The sequence below is a fragment of the Lucilia cuprina genome, chromosome 4 (assembly GCF_022045245.1).
Source record: "Lucilia cuprina isolate Lc7/37 chromosome 4, ASM2204524v1, whole genome shotgun sequence".
Taxonomy (NCBI): Eukaryota; Metazoa; Arthropoda; class Insecta; order Diptera; family Calliphoridae; genus Lucilia; species Lucilia cuprina.
This window is the reverse complement of record NC_060952.1, coordinates 69,408,572-69,426,924: the sequence shown is the minus strand read 5'-3', so window position 1 is coordinate 69,426,924 and position 18,353 is coordinate 69,408,572. Positions and strand designations below refer to the sequence as shown.

At 28.1% G+C, this 18,353-nt stretch overlaps 1 protein-coding gene across 5 annotated transcripts in view; it reads left to right on the top strand.

Annotated features, from left to right (window-relative positions):
* LOC111690468 (protein eva-1-like) overlaps positions 1-16,651 on the top strand; it is a 73,250-nt gene extending 56,599 nt beyond the window's left edge. For all 5 annotated transcript variants that reach the window (XM_046950032.1, XM_046950033.1, XM_046950031.1 and 2 more), the window contains 2 exons: positions 15,274-15,396; positions 16,398-16,651. In XM_046950032.1, the coding sequence (XP_046805988.1) occupies positions 15,274-15,396; positions 16,398-16,636 (362 nt within the window). In that variant the 3' untranslated portion in view covers positions 16,637-16,651. The remainder of the gene's footprint in view (positions 1-15,273; positions 15,397-16,397) is intronic.
* The last annotated feature ends 1,702 nt before the right edge of the window (positions 16,652-18,353 follow it).

Below are 18,353 nucleotides of genomic sequence, written 5' to 3'. Positions count from 1 at the left end.
GAAAAATTAACACAAATACGTACAGTATATTTAGTACCATCTGCCATACATGGCATGGATAGAAACTTTTTTACCTCCACAACTTAAAAATTCTTAAAATGATTGGACTCAAATGTAAACAACAGCCAAAGACGTGTTTAATAAACAACAGGTATTCTTTCTCATTTTTTAATATTGAATGATTTTTATCAAAGAGCAAACTTTTATTGATTTAAAAAAAAAAATTTGTAATCGTTAAAGGAGTTTTAGCGACAATTCGAGTAAATTCAAATATCTATTTAAGATTTTTTTAACTTTAAAAATACTCTAAAAATTACATGATCTTTTATAATCGTTTTGTATCCACCATCGAAAAAGATTGGAGTATAATATTGTCATTTCTTTTGTAACACAAATTCTGGGTTCTTATTAAATTCTAAGACGATCTTATAATGTCCGTATAAGTAAGGTTTATAAAAATATTCAATATTGGTAATATCGGTCCACGTTTTCTATACCCTACACCACTTTAGTGGGTAGGGTATATTGGGTTTGTGCTTATATTTGTAACATACAAAAATATTCATCCTATACCCACCTTAAAGTATACCAATCGGCTTAGAATAATTTTCTGAGTCGATTAAGCTATGTCCGTCCGTCTGGCTGGCTGGCTGTCTATGTAAACCTTGTGCGCAAGGTACAAGATAATTGGATGAAATTTGGCCCACACGCTTCTCTTGGCCCAAGGACGAAGCCTATTGAAAATGGTTAAAATCGGTCCATTATTTCGACTAGGCCCCATACAACCGTACCCCCCAAATAGGGCCTTTTGGCTTATAATTAATTTAAATGCTCTATTATGTTAACAAAAGTCGACAAAACTTAGTTTTATAGAACTTTAAATGACACTACCAATTTTTGTAATGATAGGGTTTCATTTGACCCTATCCCCCATACAAACTCCACTTCAGAAAATAACTTAAAGGTCAAAATTCACTTACAAACACTAATAACACTTTTAAATTCTACATAAATAATATTGAGTAAGACTTAACTCCCCCTACCAACATTTTTAAGAATAGGGCCATATTTTGCCCTACTCCCCTTTGAGCCCTCTTAAAAAAATCTTTTTTTTTTGCCAAAAAAAGTAAAAATATTCCGAAATAAAGTTAAAAAAAACCGAATGCTTTATTTTTTTAAATAATCCCCATTTTTAACATACATACTAACTGGTGTAGGGTATCATGTGGTCGGCTACGCCCGACTATACATACATACTTGTTTTAGTTTGTAGTTTTTTACTAACACTGATGATAATAGTCGGACCTTCATTAATTAAAAGACTGAATTTTGGCTTCTGCGTGAGGCAAAATCACTTTAAAAAATTGAATCAGGATCAGTTGATAAAAATACATTTTTGAACAGAAAGGGTCCTTTCGAGAAAAACGGCTTTAGTAAAGAAATAATTATGGATTACTAAAAGAGCGATAAATACATATGTATGTAAACAGCAAGAAGTATACTATAGGATAATTGCAAATAATTTTGAACAATACTGGAATTTTGAACATGATCCTTTCTTAAAGTTCATATTTTTAGTTTTTTTTTAACAACAACTAAATCAGTTAAATATATCTTAAAACAGTATCTTCCGTTATATGAAAAAAAATCGAAAAATCTCAATTAAATTTTCAGAGTTATCTCAGATTTTTTATTATATCTCTATTATTTATTAACCGATTTTACTTATTTAAATAGGAAACATTTCGAAAGCATGTCTGACGGAATTGTTGAAGATTTCTATCCTGAAGATATTTAATGACAAAAGAAAAAAAAAAACAAAAAATGATACACAAATTACATGCTCAACATAAACATAACAATTAGAGATTTTCTAACAAGAGATCATTGCTGAGAGCTTCTAACTACAAATCGATAGACACTAAGTTCAACCCCAGTTTCAAAACTAATTTTTTCATTTTATTTTTTCTTTTTTGTAAGAGAATTTGAACTAGTGATATTAACAAAAAATGTATAAGATGTCAATCGGCCACTCGCAATGACATTTCCATATTGAATTCAAGCTAACATTGCTAGTGGATTGAAAATTCAATAGTGGTAGTACTTAGTGGCTGTTGATATGACCGTTGTCGAACTAGTTCGTCGTACTAAAGAGAAGTTGTTCTCTTATGAGTGTGTCGGATAAATGAAAAGTTTGAAGGGTTGAATGATGATTTTATCTTATACAAATACCATTAAATTTTCCTACCTTATCCAGTTATCTTTATAGAAAACTCTGTTCTTTCCCGATTTAACAGAGTGTGGTCAGAAGAAGGAGTGATAGATTCGTACTTTGGTCTACAGAATAACGTCTCTATGTGCTGTTGCCGACTCAACAAAGGCCATACATTTGCATAGCCTTTATTGAGTAATGATTTTACATCTGGCATGTTAAACAACGGAGAAGCAATGGTCAGAGATTTGATAGATCCAGTACTAGAGAAATGTGCTTGTATATTTTATTTTACATTTAGAATTTATATCTTATAGCCTCAATGCTTGTATATTTTATTTTACATTTAGAATTTATATCTTATAGCCTCAATCTCTCCTTCACAAATTTTGGCATCATTATGTACTCAAATCACATTTCCCCGAGTAGCAGATCAAAGATTTATTTGATTAAACAACAGCAATTAAACACAATAGCGCCTACTTAAGTTAAGAACATAAATAAGATAACATCAAAGAAATAGCAAAATTACTAAATATAGTATTAGAAGATCTTTTTTAAAAATATTCTATTGTTTTATACTTGATTCATGCGAGGATTTACGTATACCATAAGTGTCCAAAAAATAAGGATTATTGTTGGTAAGTGTCATTCCGTTTGCTAGTGTCGAAAACACACTGGTGCAACATTTTAGCATGAGCGTTTAACAGGAACCCGTGTAGGAAATCCTATGGGGTAACCCTAACGAATGTATAGCATTATTTCCACTCTTTCACCAAAATTAGATCAAAATACCTTAGATATACACTTTTAGGAATAACGTCAAAGAAACTAAGTTTCAGAAAACTAGAAGGTAGCAATTTCATAGATCTGTATATAAGGTTTTTATTCACAAACATTTTCTATAAAATGGAACGCATATCAGTCCCGACCTTACTGATCTACACAAATATACGTACGAGAACATTTTGCATAAACCTGTATTTTTTATTAAATTTATTTGGCATTTTTGGGCTCTTCTAATTTATATATACATATGTATGTATGTGTAAGAACAAACATATTTGTTATCAGATGTATTTTTTTTTTATTTTGGTTTATTTTCATTGTTTTCATTTTTAAATTTTTTGTTATGCGTTTCTGTTTTAATAGAATTATTTATTACTATTGTTCTATAAACAAAATAAAACAGAAACAAAAATATATGAACATATAAAAATGTTATTAAAATATATAACGAAAAGCAAATTCAACCGCAAAAATATATGTAATTACATATACCTTCATCACACTCACATGAATGACACACGTATTTGTAAAGAAAAATACACCGAAATGCACACACATGAATTGATGTTCATTTACATGCATGCATGACTGCATGCATGAATAAATGTATTTATCTTTTGACTAATAAATATATCATTGAAAACTGACATACATATAAATAAACATAAAAACATGTGAACAGAAAACAAGGTGTACATCATTATTTATTCAAATTAAAAGAATTTAAACAATATAACCTAATAATTAACATACTTATTTATTTTATTTTTTAATAAGAAATGTATTTTTCATGGAGAATCTTTACACTGAAAATAATCCATGCTTAACTGAATAACGAAAAAATTTCGTAAGTACTTTTTCGTAATATATACAAAAATTTTGTGTATATAACGTAGTATTATTTAATCAACCCCTTCTCCTATTTTACAAAAGTACGAAAATTTGTTGTATTTAACAAAAATAATTTCGTTAAGGCATGTATTATTTAACGAAAGTAACGATTTTTTTGTAACAAAATTATTTTGTTATATACAAGAATTATTTTCAATTTTACAAAATAAAATTATTTTGTTACAAATTATAATTGATAGGAAATTAGCTGCCTTATTATCATAAGGTTTAAAAGGTGAACATTTGTTAATAATTATTAGTTTTCTTAAAGTTATAATACATTTTTTTAAATGAACTAAAATTTATATATAAGTTAAAAAAAATCTAAAATAAATAGAATCTAAAATTACAATTTCGTACATATTACGCAAAAATTTCGTGATGCGAAACCACGAAGCATTTCATGCAATGTACAAAATTTTTCGTGTATATTAGGCAAGAATTATTTTCAGTGTAGGTGATGGATTAGCGACTAAATGCAAATGAATCTTGAAATTTGTTTTTGAGTACTCAGTTAGTTAATTGTTTGATACTTTAAGCACTCAATGGAGGTGGTTTAAAGTTTAAACTTGAGCAAGAAAGGCAAAAGTGCAAACAGCTGATGGCAAAATAATTAACATAATTTTGATACAAATAAACAGTAAAAACTATTAATCAGTACAAACTATGGAGACCTAAAACTACAAAATGTATATTTTTAATTATAGTTTTTGCTATTTTCTTTTGATTGAAACTCAATTTTTTGAGTTTATTTTATAATTTGTAATTATAAAACTCATAAATATCGTTTTAAAGAAATATTATGGTTTAATATTCTAGTTAGTAGATGGTTTAATTCTAACATATACTTACACAAAATAACTTTGAGTCATTATTTTAAAACGGTTATTTAAATTTTTGCCAGTTTTTATAGTGATAAGGAGACCTTACACAAGTTTCATACAATACATACATTTTTGACGCTTTTAAATAGTGATGTCACTGTAATAGATGGCTACGTTACGTAGTCTAATAACGTTTAAATAAAACGTTATTAGATTAATTATATAAAATGAAGTCGATATATATGTATATTACAAGGTAGACTTGTTTTAATAATCTTCTCAAAATATACGTTGTTACATATGTATGTATTCCACATAATGTTGCCCAAAATTACTTCTGTTTTCGCACATATTTTCAAGTCCACATGTGTACTCATTTATATACAAGAGGAATCAATTGTAACAAAATACAAATCTACACTATAAACTACTACATATATAAAAATATACTATTCAATGTGTATATAATTCAACATATACAAAATCAAAAAATATGTATAAATTTTCATAACAAAAGACTTCTGCAGTTCGAGGTGCCTTTCATAACGAAAGTCAATTTACGCTAAACAGATGCACAGAATTTCTTTTATTTATATTGAAACGTATTTTTATATTTTTTAAGTTTACAAATTTGATAAAGTTTTTAATTGAATCTGTTTCTTTTAGCTTTTTATATTATAATTATGGTTAGAGTGTTTATAATTCTTAAATAATCAATAAAATATTACGCATAAAAATTTGTGACATTTTATTTATGTCCAAATGAGACAATAAAGTGATATATTTTTGTAAATGCTTAACTCATTGTTAACAGCCAAGTATTCATTTAAAATTGTGAGTATGTCATTAATAATTTAAATGTTTTAATCATGTGCAGATAGTTTTAACTTGATCGTGTTCATGATGAACAGATAGATGTAAGGACAAATGGACATAGCTAAATCAACTTACTATTTCATAAGAATCCAGTATACATATATTTGTATCTATATATACTTTGTCTCAGATTAATATTTATTTGTGCTACACACGGAATGACAAACTTATGTAAACCCCTATCACCGCTAATGCGATGAAGATTATAAAAAAATGTATACAAAAACTGTTAAGAACGTAATTTTTTCTCAAAACTGCTGGGAAGATCACACATAACCATTTACATTAAATATAACAATATAGTTTTTGATTGTTAAAAAAACATAAAAAAGTATATAAAAACAAAAAAATAAAAACTAAAAAAATAACAGTTCTATTGTAATTGTGCTCCATTGTATTGATATTGTTGCAATATTTATTATTTTATCGCATAAATATCAACCAACATCAATATCATCATCAACATTTATTGCATTCAAATTTATTGACATTTACAACATATTTCAGTTTCGTATATATATATATTCATTCGGCTAGCATGTGGCATGTCATCCTACGATTTATGGGTTCACTAACAAAATTTCATTCAAAAGCATATCGTCAGATGAAAAACAAAACAACAGTATATGAATTTGTGAGATGAAAGTAAAAGTAGCCAATAATCAAAAGAATTTTGTAGTCACATAAGCGAAGGTTTTATTATTTGATTAAAATTCACTTACCAAGACGCATCAGCTTTTGGTAATGAATTTTTTCACTTAAGCTAACGATAAAGAAACCCAAAAAAATCACAATTTAAATGTAAATTAAATAAAGATGACAAAACAATTTTTAAATACCTAAATTATACAATTGCATTATTTGTTGTTTTTATATAAAATTTTTACTTGTAATTTCTGTTTTTACTTTTTTCGTAATAATTTTCTAAAAATTTAAGTTAATGACGAGAATTGTATGTATGTATGTATGCGAGATATCAGCTAGATCCAAATCTGCATTCGAGAAGTTCGCTATTTAAAATCAGCAAAATCAGAGCATAAAAAACAGAGATATAATCGACTCTGACAATTTCATTAAAAATTTTGATTTTTATTCATGCTTAGATTCATAATTATACGTAAAATTTTGTTATTGTACTTCGTAGCATACCGAGAGCAGCACTAATATGTTGTTATTGGTTAGAAACGTTAAATGAAGTATGTAGAGCCCGGATTACTTTTTTAAATTTTTTTATTACATCGCGCGATTTTATAAAAAAATATTTTATGTAATGATATTTGTTGTATTTTCATAAAATGTTCAAAATTAACAAACATTTTATGAAAATACAACAAAAATTGACGTGTGTCATTGACGTTATGACACATCAAAAAGCTTCATAGTGTCCATGGACGTTATGACAATTTTTGTGTATAATGTTCATAGACATTTTATCACTTTTAAAACAGAACTGTACTTGGAAATTTGTAAAGAATTGAAGAAAGGGACACACTGATAAAATATATAATTATATTATGCTTTTATATTTTGGGGCCATTTTACCTGGGACCATAATTCGCAGCGCCTATTGAAAGTCAGTTCACATCTGATAGTCATAACGAACGGTAGTCTCAGCAACATAAGCGCACAGCAAATCTTTATACATATTAAAAATAAAGTTAACTATTGTTTTTGTAATTGCCTACACACGTTCTTATTGAACTCACACGTGATAGTCAATTTGTTAAACAGAAACTAATAACACACCACCTAAAATGGCCCCAGGGGCCAACAAATCTAGGAATAAAAAGCGTAATGCTAAGATAAAGTCAACTAAACAACCAAGGCATGTTTATCCAAATATCCCATCTTCGTCGGGAAATAGGTTTAGTATCTTGGGGGGTCAAAATGATATGGATGTAGCTCCAGCAACAAATATAAATGAAGTAAAGGAACGTAAGCCACCACCTATTGTAGTGGAAGTCAATGTATCATTTTCTGAAATCCAAAATTTATTAGGTAAGGAATGCTCTTTTAAGCGTACTTCCATTGGTACCAAAGTATTCACTCCAAACCAGGCAGTATATAAAAGCTGTATGCAAACACTAAAGGAAAACCAAACTGAGTTCCATTCGTATAATTCGAAAGATAATAGGTTATACACCACCTTCTTGCATGGCTTACCTCGTATCAAAGCAGACGATATCAAAACCGAATTGGAGAGCTAAAACTTGTCACCATCTGCTGTAACTGAAATTATTACCAAATTTAGCTCGGAAAATAATGCAGTGTATAAGATACAATTTATTCGAAAAAACTTTAATCCAAGTTCTTTAAAAAATGTGAGAACTATAGCTAACGTAATTATTACATGGAAAAAATACAGACCGAAAAAAAATGATAGACCAACACAATGTTGGAACTGTCTAATGTATGGTCATGGTGGAGAGCATTGTCATCGAGGTGCCGCTTGCATGATATGCTCAGAAAACCATCATACAAATGTTTGTCCATTTAATACAAATGAAAAGCGACCAGCTGTTTTTACTTGTTTTAATTGTAAAAAACATGGAAAAGAGAGAACTGATCATGCAGCAAACGACATAAATTGTCCACTACGTTCTCTTTATCTGGAGACGAGGGCAAGAGTAACAACTAAATCTCATAATAATAACAGAGTACAGCAAAATCTAAGTACATTCCAATTCAACGGTGTGGAATTTCCCAATTTAGGCAATACAACAAGCCGCAACAATAATAATATAATGAATGCCAACGTTTCATACGCAAACCAGCTGAAAAATAATTCTGATCTGTTTAGCGTCGATGAACTTTTCGATATCTTTACAACTGCTATGGAAGATTTACAAAGATGTACATCAAAAGTGCAACAAATTAAAGTTGTTATGTCTATGGTAAAGTATGCTCATGGCTTACACTAATTCAAACGAATTTAAAATGCTTCATTTGAATGTTAATGGAATTTCATACTTTTTTAAATTAAAACAACTAGAAATATTGCTCGAAAGAGAAAATATAAAAATTGCTTCATTAAACGAAACATTTTTAACGGAAGGCATCAAACCCTTTTTAAAAAATTACTTTTTCTACAGAAACGACAGGTCAGATGGAAGAGGAGGAGGCGTCGCTTTACTGGTTCATAAATCTATAAAACATAAAAACTGCTTCACATTTAACACTAGATCTATTGAAAATATATCTATAGAAATAACAATAAATAATAGACCGATTGTAATAACTTCTGCATACTCGCCTCGTTATAACAATAATTTCTCTAATGATATTCATAAACTTACACCTTCAGCCAAAGAATACATAGTTTTAGGAGACCTAAATGCTAAACATTCCGCCTGGAATTGTGCTACAAGTAACACAGCAGGTGTCATACTCAACAACATACAACAAACTTGTAACTTTTTCGTATACTACCCAAATAGTCCTACATTATACCCACATCAACGTAATAGGCAACACTCTACGGTCGATATGGTAGTTAGTAATTCAGCACTAAATATAGAAGTAAGAACGTTGGGTTACGAAATTCCTTCAGATCATCGTCCCATTATTTGCACCATAAAACGATCGAAGGCATCAATTGCTGATATCAGTTACTATGATCATAGACTAACGAACTGGAACATTTTTAAGAATTTTGTAGACAATCATATAGTATTCAATATAGATGAATACAATTCAAAGCAAACAATTGATAATGAAATTAACAAATTAACCAACATTATTTTAGAAGCAAGAAATGCATCAACTCCCAAAGTTACTCAACGAAACTATTTTGAATTGCCTGAGAATATCTGTAAATATATAAAACTAAGAAGAAGTTACAAAAGAAAACGTATAAGAACTTCAAATGCAGTTGAGAAACAATTTTATAATCAATATACCTTCTTACTAAAATGATAGATAAAAACATCAAAGCAGAACGCAATAATAAATGGTGTCAATTACTATCTAATTTAAAACCAGGAGATACGACTTTCTGGAGAATTAGCAGAAGTCTGCGAGAAAAAGGTAAACACCAAATTCCATATATCAACTATGGAAATACCAAAATAACAGATGATAAGGAGAAAGCTGAAATTTTAGCAAATACATTTGTCCAAGCAAATAATCTTACCTCAAGCTACAAACATTCAATGGATAAATTCATTAACGCAAGAGTTAATGATTTTAGGAAGGAGGACCCATCTTCTGATTCCGCCATTTTTACAAATCTTGGAGAAATAACAAGTGTTGCGTCATCTTTAAAAGCCTCCAAATCACCTGGGTTTGACAATATCACTAATATACTTTTAAAGAACCTGCCAATTAAAGCGTTGAATTTGTTAGTTATTCTCTTCAACAGTTGCATTAAACTTAATTATTTCCCAAAAAAAATTAAAAATCCTAAGGTTATAGCTATAAACAAACCAAATAAACCTAAAAACAGCCCTACCAGCTACAGACCTATTAGCTTGCTAAGCAATCTAGGTAAAATATTGGAAAAAATTTTACATCATTTACGCCTAAGTGAATTTGTAAATTCAAATTGCATTGTTGCTAAAGAACAATTTGGGTTCAGAAAAGATCATAGCACTACTCACCAAATAAAAAGGATAAAAAATAAAATAATTGCTAATAAGAACAGCAAAAAATCAACGGGCCTTATCCTGCTAGATGTAGAAAAGGCGTTTGATACTGTTTGGCATAACGGCCTTTTATATAAACTTTTACTTACTAATATCCCGAAATATCTTAGTAAACTTATTGCTGATTTTATGGACGATAGAATTTTCAAAGTTTCAATTAAAAATGCGACCTCATCTGACAAACATATTTCCACTGGGCTGCCACAAGGATCTGTTTTGCCACCACTCCTATATTCAATATATACATCCGACTTTAAAGTTCCGAAGTACATGCAAACTGCATATTACGCAGATGATACCGCTTTAATTACTTCAAGCAAGAGTACCGGTGCTCTCTTAAAGAAAATGGAAAAAGGACTTGTAAGTTGCAACAAATATTTTAACAAATGGAAAATCAAAACAAACCCAATTAAGACTCAGGCTATAAATTTTCCATTCAACAAATCCCCTAAAAGATTGGCCCGGCGTCCCTTGTTAATAGGAAATAATGCTATAAATATACAAAACGATGTAAAATATTTGGGGGTTACGTTGGACAAAAAACTTATATTCAAACGGCATATCAATGAAATCTGCATAAAAGCAACTAAAGCTTTTAGAGCCCTATGGCCATTGCTAAATAAATGTTCATGTCTGAACATGAAAAATAAGAATCTTCTATTTAAAAGTGTTATAAGACCCATATTAACATATGCATGTCCTGTATGGAGTACTGTAGCTAACTGTCACTTGAATCGTTTGCAAGTTATTCAAAACAAATGTCTCAAAATGATATATAACAAACACTGGAGATACCCAACACACCTTATCCACGAAGAAACCGGTTACGAAAGAATTATTGATTATATAAAAAGAATTAAAAACAAGTTTTATGAAAAAATTGAAAGTTCTTCTTATCCCATGATAAGAGAATGTGTAGAAATTATACAAAGTTAAATGCAAATCACCAAACCGAAAATGATATGTTTATACGGTGCTATTACAACTAATAGCACCACTTTAAACCTATATAATTTTTCTTCATATTTGAATTCATTTAAAATCATATAAAGGTTTTTCCCATTTTACCTTAGAAAAGATTATAAAGTTAAAAAAAAAATATTGTAAATATCACTAGTCAATTCATTATTTGTTGTAATATCTATATAAAGATAAGATCTCATTTGTAAATATTTAGTAAGTAAAGATGTAAATAAAGGAAGATTATACAATTCAAAAAAAGCGCCTATTGAAAATACACTCAGCGAAAAAATATAGCTCGACATGGGTACTGCGCCCTTTACTATACATTAAACTATGGTAACAATATATTGTTATCAAAAACATATAATTGTTATTTTAATTCTATTTATACAATATTGTTGTTACTGTGTTTGAGTATGATTCACTGACAAATAATTATTTTTTCAATAACTATGTAATGGTAACGATGAAAACATATTATGTTACTAATAAATATTAAAACTTACAATAACCATTATAGTCAAGTATGACAAACAATATTATGGAAAATAAAAAAATATTATGATAAAATATATAAGCTAGTTTTAAGCATAATATAATATTTTAAAATTGTTACAATAACCATAATATCTTTAGACTACAATCATAATTTTAACCAAAATCATAATTTTAACCAACCATGTTTTTTCTGCGTAGAAACGTGAAATAAAGTATGTAGAGCCCGTATTAAGTGAGAACCCATAAGAGGGAACTTCTTGTAACTTTTTCGTTATTCAAAAGGTACTTTTCGAATTTTCTATAATATTGAAACTAGAAACATGAAATAAGGTATGCAGAGTCCTGATTACTTTATAAATTTTTTCTAACTTTGAATCTAGAAACATGAAATTAAGCATGTAGGGAACGAAATAAGTGATAACCTATAAAAGGCGACTTTTTTGAATGGTTTTTTTACACATCATGGTAAAGGGTACATAAGATTCGGCACAGGCGAATATAGCACTGTTACCTGTTTATTAATATTAGAAACGTCCTTCGGTGAACGGACATTCGAATTACATTTGATATGGTATACTGTATAAAAAAGTAAAACAAACCGGTCGTTCCTTTATTGCGAAATACATGTTGTCAAAAAAATTTAAATTGAAAATTTTTTAATATTTACATACATAGTTTAAACTAAATTTTCATATTCCTTCAAAAGAGCTTTGAAGGCCATCAAATATTTTATCCACTTATATACATTGAAAAAATAAAAATATTTTTAATGTCTGTCTTCTTGTAAAGCTTGATTCTTTTGTAAAACATGGTTTCTATTTATTATATTCATAAAATGCAACTCAATTTTTCTTTACATCTCATTACTTTGATACAAAGCGATACCAAACCATGGAAAAATATTTTACAAAGTCAGCGTCTTTTTCTGACAATGATAAATATGAACGAATGAAAAGACTAAAATGGGAAATACTGTTTAAGCATGTGATTCCTAAAAATCTTTTTCAACTTAATATTTTTAATTAGAATAAAAATTCAATAATCAACTTTACATTTCTGAATAGAAAGATATATAAAGCAAATAAAAATTGTAGACACCAAGCTTTATATTAATTAAATAATTTCCAAGATATCCTTTTTTCACTTTCTGAAAACGAAAAAAAGTTTTTTTTTTTGCCAATTTTAAAGATTAAATTTCATAACATAGTATTATTAAGAAAAAAATAATGTTATTTTTTTTACTTTTAAATATATAATGCGTATATTATATGTATATATTTCTTTCGTTAGGGATTCTGTTCACTTTGTCACACAAAGCTGTATGCTACGGAAGGATGCATAATGCGTACCACTGATTGAAACCAACAGGATGTTTAAGATAAAAGAACATAAAAGAAATACATTCTTTTCATGTCATGAGATTTAAATTTAGAAGGTTTACCAACAATAAGGCATTTCAATTCTAATCATGATTAAGAAATTATTTGCTTGAAGTTTAAAGAAAACGTTATTTACTTAAAAAACAAAATAAGTATTTCACTTAAAAATACTTATCGCTCACTTTCTATAAGGTTGAACATTGACAACAAGACTGCTATAAAGTGTAAAATTATTTAACAAGTCCAAAGAGTTAAATGTTAATAAGCGAAGTAATTTATATGAAACAACCCCTGTAAACTAAATATATTTAAATTTTCAAATATAATTGTTCAATTCACAATCGATGTTGTAGCGTTGTATGCGTTGTATGTCAGCAGCTGCTACAATAGTCATAACAATGTTGTTGGTATTTTCTATGCAAAAGTTCTATACAACTCTTACGACAATTTTTCATATGTTTTTCAAATGTCGTAAGAAAATTCAGTGTTGTCAATTGTTTATTTCAGCAAATAAATAAAAAATTCAATTGATTTTGGTATAAAAAACGAATAAGTGGTAACACAGAAATTACAAACAAACAGCTGTTTACCAAAACGAAACAAACATTTCTGTGGAATAATAAAAATAATATAATTTTAAATAAAAAGAAATGAATTTGGTTTATTTTGCTCGTTTAATTAGTTTAATATTATATGGTTTTTTCTACTTTTGACATTGTTTGTTATGATTGTTTTTTTATTGTGAACATAAACTTATGACTTGCTACAAATCGCTGTTATTACACTTTAGTAGATACAATATACAACTTGATTGTGAATTGAACAAATATATTTAGTATATTTTGCCTACAGGAACTGGTAAAGAGTAACTAACAAATCCACCTAGATAAACATTTTTAAACATATATATTAATATAATAGCGATTTAAAATCATCCAATTTTTCCAAAAATTTACAAATAAGTAAAATTTTTGTATATGACAACACTAGTTTCAACATAAACAAGTATTTAATTTTGGTTTTTATATAATTTTATTTAAACTGCCCCCTAACAACAAACGAAATAAATAAAGCGAAAATATTTGTTCAAATGTTGATTGAAATGCTACAAACAGAATTTGTTACATCGAAAAAAACTAAACATACAGTAAATTTTGGCAATTTATAGCTTGTAAAATTTAAAAATGAACTTAGATTTTTTCGAAGTCGCCGTTGGCTTGCTAGCAAATATTTATATTGTTTACTGTTCTTATAAATTACGAACAGTAAATATGTTTTTATAAAAAAGGAACAGGAATATACACATGTATGTATATATAAATTTTCTCTCAGAAAATAAATATCTATATTAAATATTGAAAATTAATTCGGAAGTATCAGCTTTATAAAAAATAAAACTGAAACAAAATCAATGATACATAAAAATATATACTACCAGTGTGCATTTAGCAATGTTTATACATTGTAAAGTTCTCATTTTAAACAGTTGGTTATTTCTACATCAATACACAGAATACCATTAAGTATGTTACTATATGAGACTTACGAAGAACCCTTAAACAGATGGGACATTCACAGTTAGTATGTGTTTTTTTTAACTTTTTTTATGTATCATTACGTTTGTAAAACATATATAAATCTTGTATATTTATGTCTGTCCGTATGTATCTGTTAAAAACACGAATATAAAAATTTCCTAAGAATCAGTCCATAGTTACCCTTTTAAAGAGTAAGGACCATTAATAACCCAAGCCCCTGATGCTTATATTAAAATAGAAAGTTTGCAAAATTTGAAAGTTAGGTAAATAAGATTAAGTAAAGTCGAATATAATGCTATTACTTGTTACTTTTTGAATTGTACATATTTTGTTTAAGTGTTATTTTGGTTGGTTGTTTAAATGTGTTACAGAGTATCATCATCCGTACAATTTTATGTTCAAAACTAAACAATTGTAAAACATAAAAACTATTGATTGTAAAATGCGCTTACTTATGTTTAATGGGTGTTTTTTTAGAGAAAAATTATGTATGTATGTTTCTTGTATGTATGTAAGTCAATATGTTTTAGTATAACTTTGTTTCATTTTAAATCTGATATTTGTACAAAAACGATGTAGGATGTCATTTCCGCTTAAAACACAAATTCCATTAACTCTATTCAAGTAGAAATAATACAAATTTCATTCGTTTCATTTCAGCTTTATTGGCAGCTACACTTAGAACTTATCAACGGGCTGGCTGTGATTCAGAACAACTGTCGCTAAGTTGTCCACGCGGTACTAGTATCTCAATTGAATTGGCACAGTATGGCCGAGCCGGAGGTAAGAAATGGAAAATAATATTTTAAATAAGGAATAAATATGAAAAATAGTAAACTTCACAAAAAGAAGAAAATAAAAACAAGATATTTTTTGGAATAAGATGAAAATTTTATCGAACTATATCCACACTTATCATGAGCATCTTGATTTTTAAATTGCTTATTTGCAATTAATTAATTTATATAAAAATTAACAAATATGAGTTTTATTTAAAAATAAATACATATAATTTTTGTGAAATAACCATTACACATTGATGTAATCTAATACAATACGAGCTCGATTTGCGCAACCGAAAGGAAATCTGGCTTGTTGCAATTTGAGAAATGTTGCACTGATCAAATCAAATTACACTGACTAAAAAAATAAAGTTAATGAAAATAAAATAAATCAAAAACTTACTTCCAAAAAATATTTCTTTTGCCATAAAAAAGTTTAAGTTTCTTTTATCGCGACCATTTTTTGAAAAAAGTTGCTATTATAAAGACTGTAATTTAAAAAAATAAGCTGTTGCGCAAATCGGTCAGTTGCACTGTATATAGAATACACCATAGCATCAAAGAGGATGAAACATATTTACAGTTATAGGCAAAAGTTTTACAAACTATCTCTTATTTTGGCATATCATGTTAAAGATTTTCATCAACAATCCACTGATTTATGGCAAAAACTTTTGCATAAATAATGCAAAACATTTTATTACGTGAAATACAGTGAAAGTAATTCAATTTGTATGTATGTATTTTTTTATTTCTTCATTAATTTTTTTTAATTATATAATAATAACAATAAAATACAAACTATGGATTTGGTTCAATCTAATATTCATTGATTTGAACGTATATATTTATGTACATATGTATGTTTATACTGAATATGAACTTTCATAAATGTAATACCAATGAAGTTTGTCTTGCATTCGTGCCAATAGTATTTCATATATTTTGTTTTGAATTGCCAACGCATGTACCATTTTTTCTGTATTTTTGTGCTTTTTACAGATCTGACCGACCACAGTCTTTGTCCGCCAATATCCCCAGAAGATTTAACCACTACAGGCAGCAGTAGCAGCGGTGGCATCAGCAGTTCTAATACTGATGGCAGTAGTGTTGGTATTATTGGTAGCAGTGGCAGTACCGATGTCATACATAGTGGAACACAAATCGAAGTTAAGCCTCCGGAACTGTGTACTGTAAGCGGATTACAGGTAAGCAACATAATTGAAAATACCATCATGTGAAACTTGTTTCACAAAAAATCGAAAAAAATTAGAAATCGTAAAAAATGAAAGATATCCCACTCGTTTCATTAAATGGATGATATTCTTTCTATACAAAAGAACACACAAGCATTCGATAGATAGAATTCGTTTTCTAAATATTGACTTTATGTATGAGGAAATGTACAAACATATACACGTACAAACCTATAAAACACACAAATACATACATCTAAAGTGTTTGGTACATAAGTACATTTTGTACATAGTAACAACTGCAAAGAATGTTTGAACGTGTGTTGGCCTTATCCTTTTTAATACAATGATGGCGATGGTGTTGACGACTTCGACATTGTTTGTATTTGTTGATTTGTATTATGAATGTAGAGCAAAACTGTAGAAACACTAGGTACAAAATAAATTGAACACTCATATCCAAACACTTGTATGTACTCATACTACTTTAGAAATTTTAAACGAAACAAGTATGAAATCATACCAGGTTAAGTCCGACTATTGGAGCCATACACCATCTATAACTGTATTTTTTATTAAAATAAAATAGGATATTAGATCAACTAAAAATCGATTTAGGCCGAATTATATAATATTAATAACAAATTCTATGATCTCGAATATCGCAATTTTGCTTCCCTATGTTTAATGGACTCAGAAGTACTATTTTTTTGAAGTTACAATGAACATATTGGTATATTAAATAGACAATCACTGCTTTTCTTTGTGGAAGTGTCTGTGTAGATGTGTAAGCGTGTGCAACATGTATGTAGTATGTGTTACTTGTTATGGTATGCTGCAAGTATGTAAGTAAAGTGGAATATTAGAAACGTGTACATCCCCATCATATTGTATCCATACAAATCCGTGTGTATACAATGTGTGTTTCTAATGATACGATTGAAACTAATACATTTGATTTTTTATTAAAAAGTTTACTTTCGTTCGTTTTCCCATTTAGAATACTCGTTCACATACATTTGCATATTCGGTTTTTGCTTTTGCAGAAAATTTGAATCTTAAGTGATTTAGATTATTACATTTCAATGATTTCGATAAATGTTTCGTACATTGTACTGCTACGCTTAGACATTCAAAGACTATGTTTGAGAGATTTTCACATTAAGTAAAATCCCAGATTCTTTTTTCGTTCCTTTTTGCATTGCTTTTTATCTATTAGGATTTTGTGTCTCATCTTTAATCAAATATGCACATACAATTTTGCACATCATTGTACTAAAAATCTTTAAAGAATTTTTATTTATTTCTAATATTGTGTGTCTAGATTTGTTTCAAGTTTTAAAATCTCTTGCCATTTTACTTAAGTGTCTTAATAAAAACCACTTTTACAACTAATGCTCAAGACAGAAAGCAGATTTATGTAAAAAATATTTTTTTTTATTTTCTAAAAAAGATTTATATAAAAAATATTTCATTATTCATTCGTACAAAATTTAATCCTTATTTGTAATTGCAATATAGTTTTAATTTTTATATGTTTTTTTATCGATATCATTTTACAATAACTCATGCTGGTTTGTTATCGAATGCTGTATTTACTGTCTATTGACATAGAAACGATTAATTTTAACTTTAGGTTAATTTATTGTTTTCAAAGTTATTTCGATACAGTTAGTAAATAAAATGACGTATAAGCATTATTTTTATTTTTTTATATAAATCATACGTCATGTTACGTTTTCATTTGTCGGAATTTTATTAC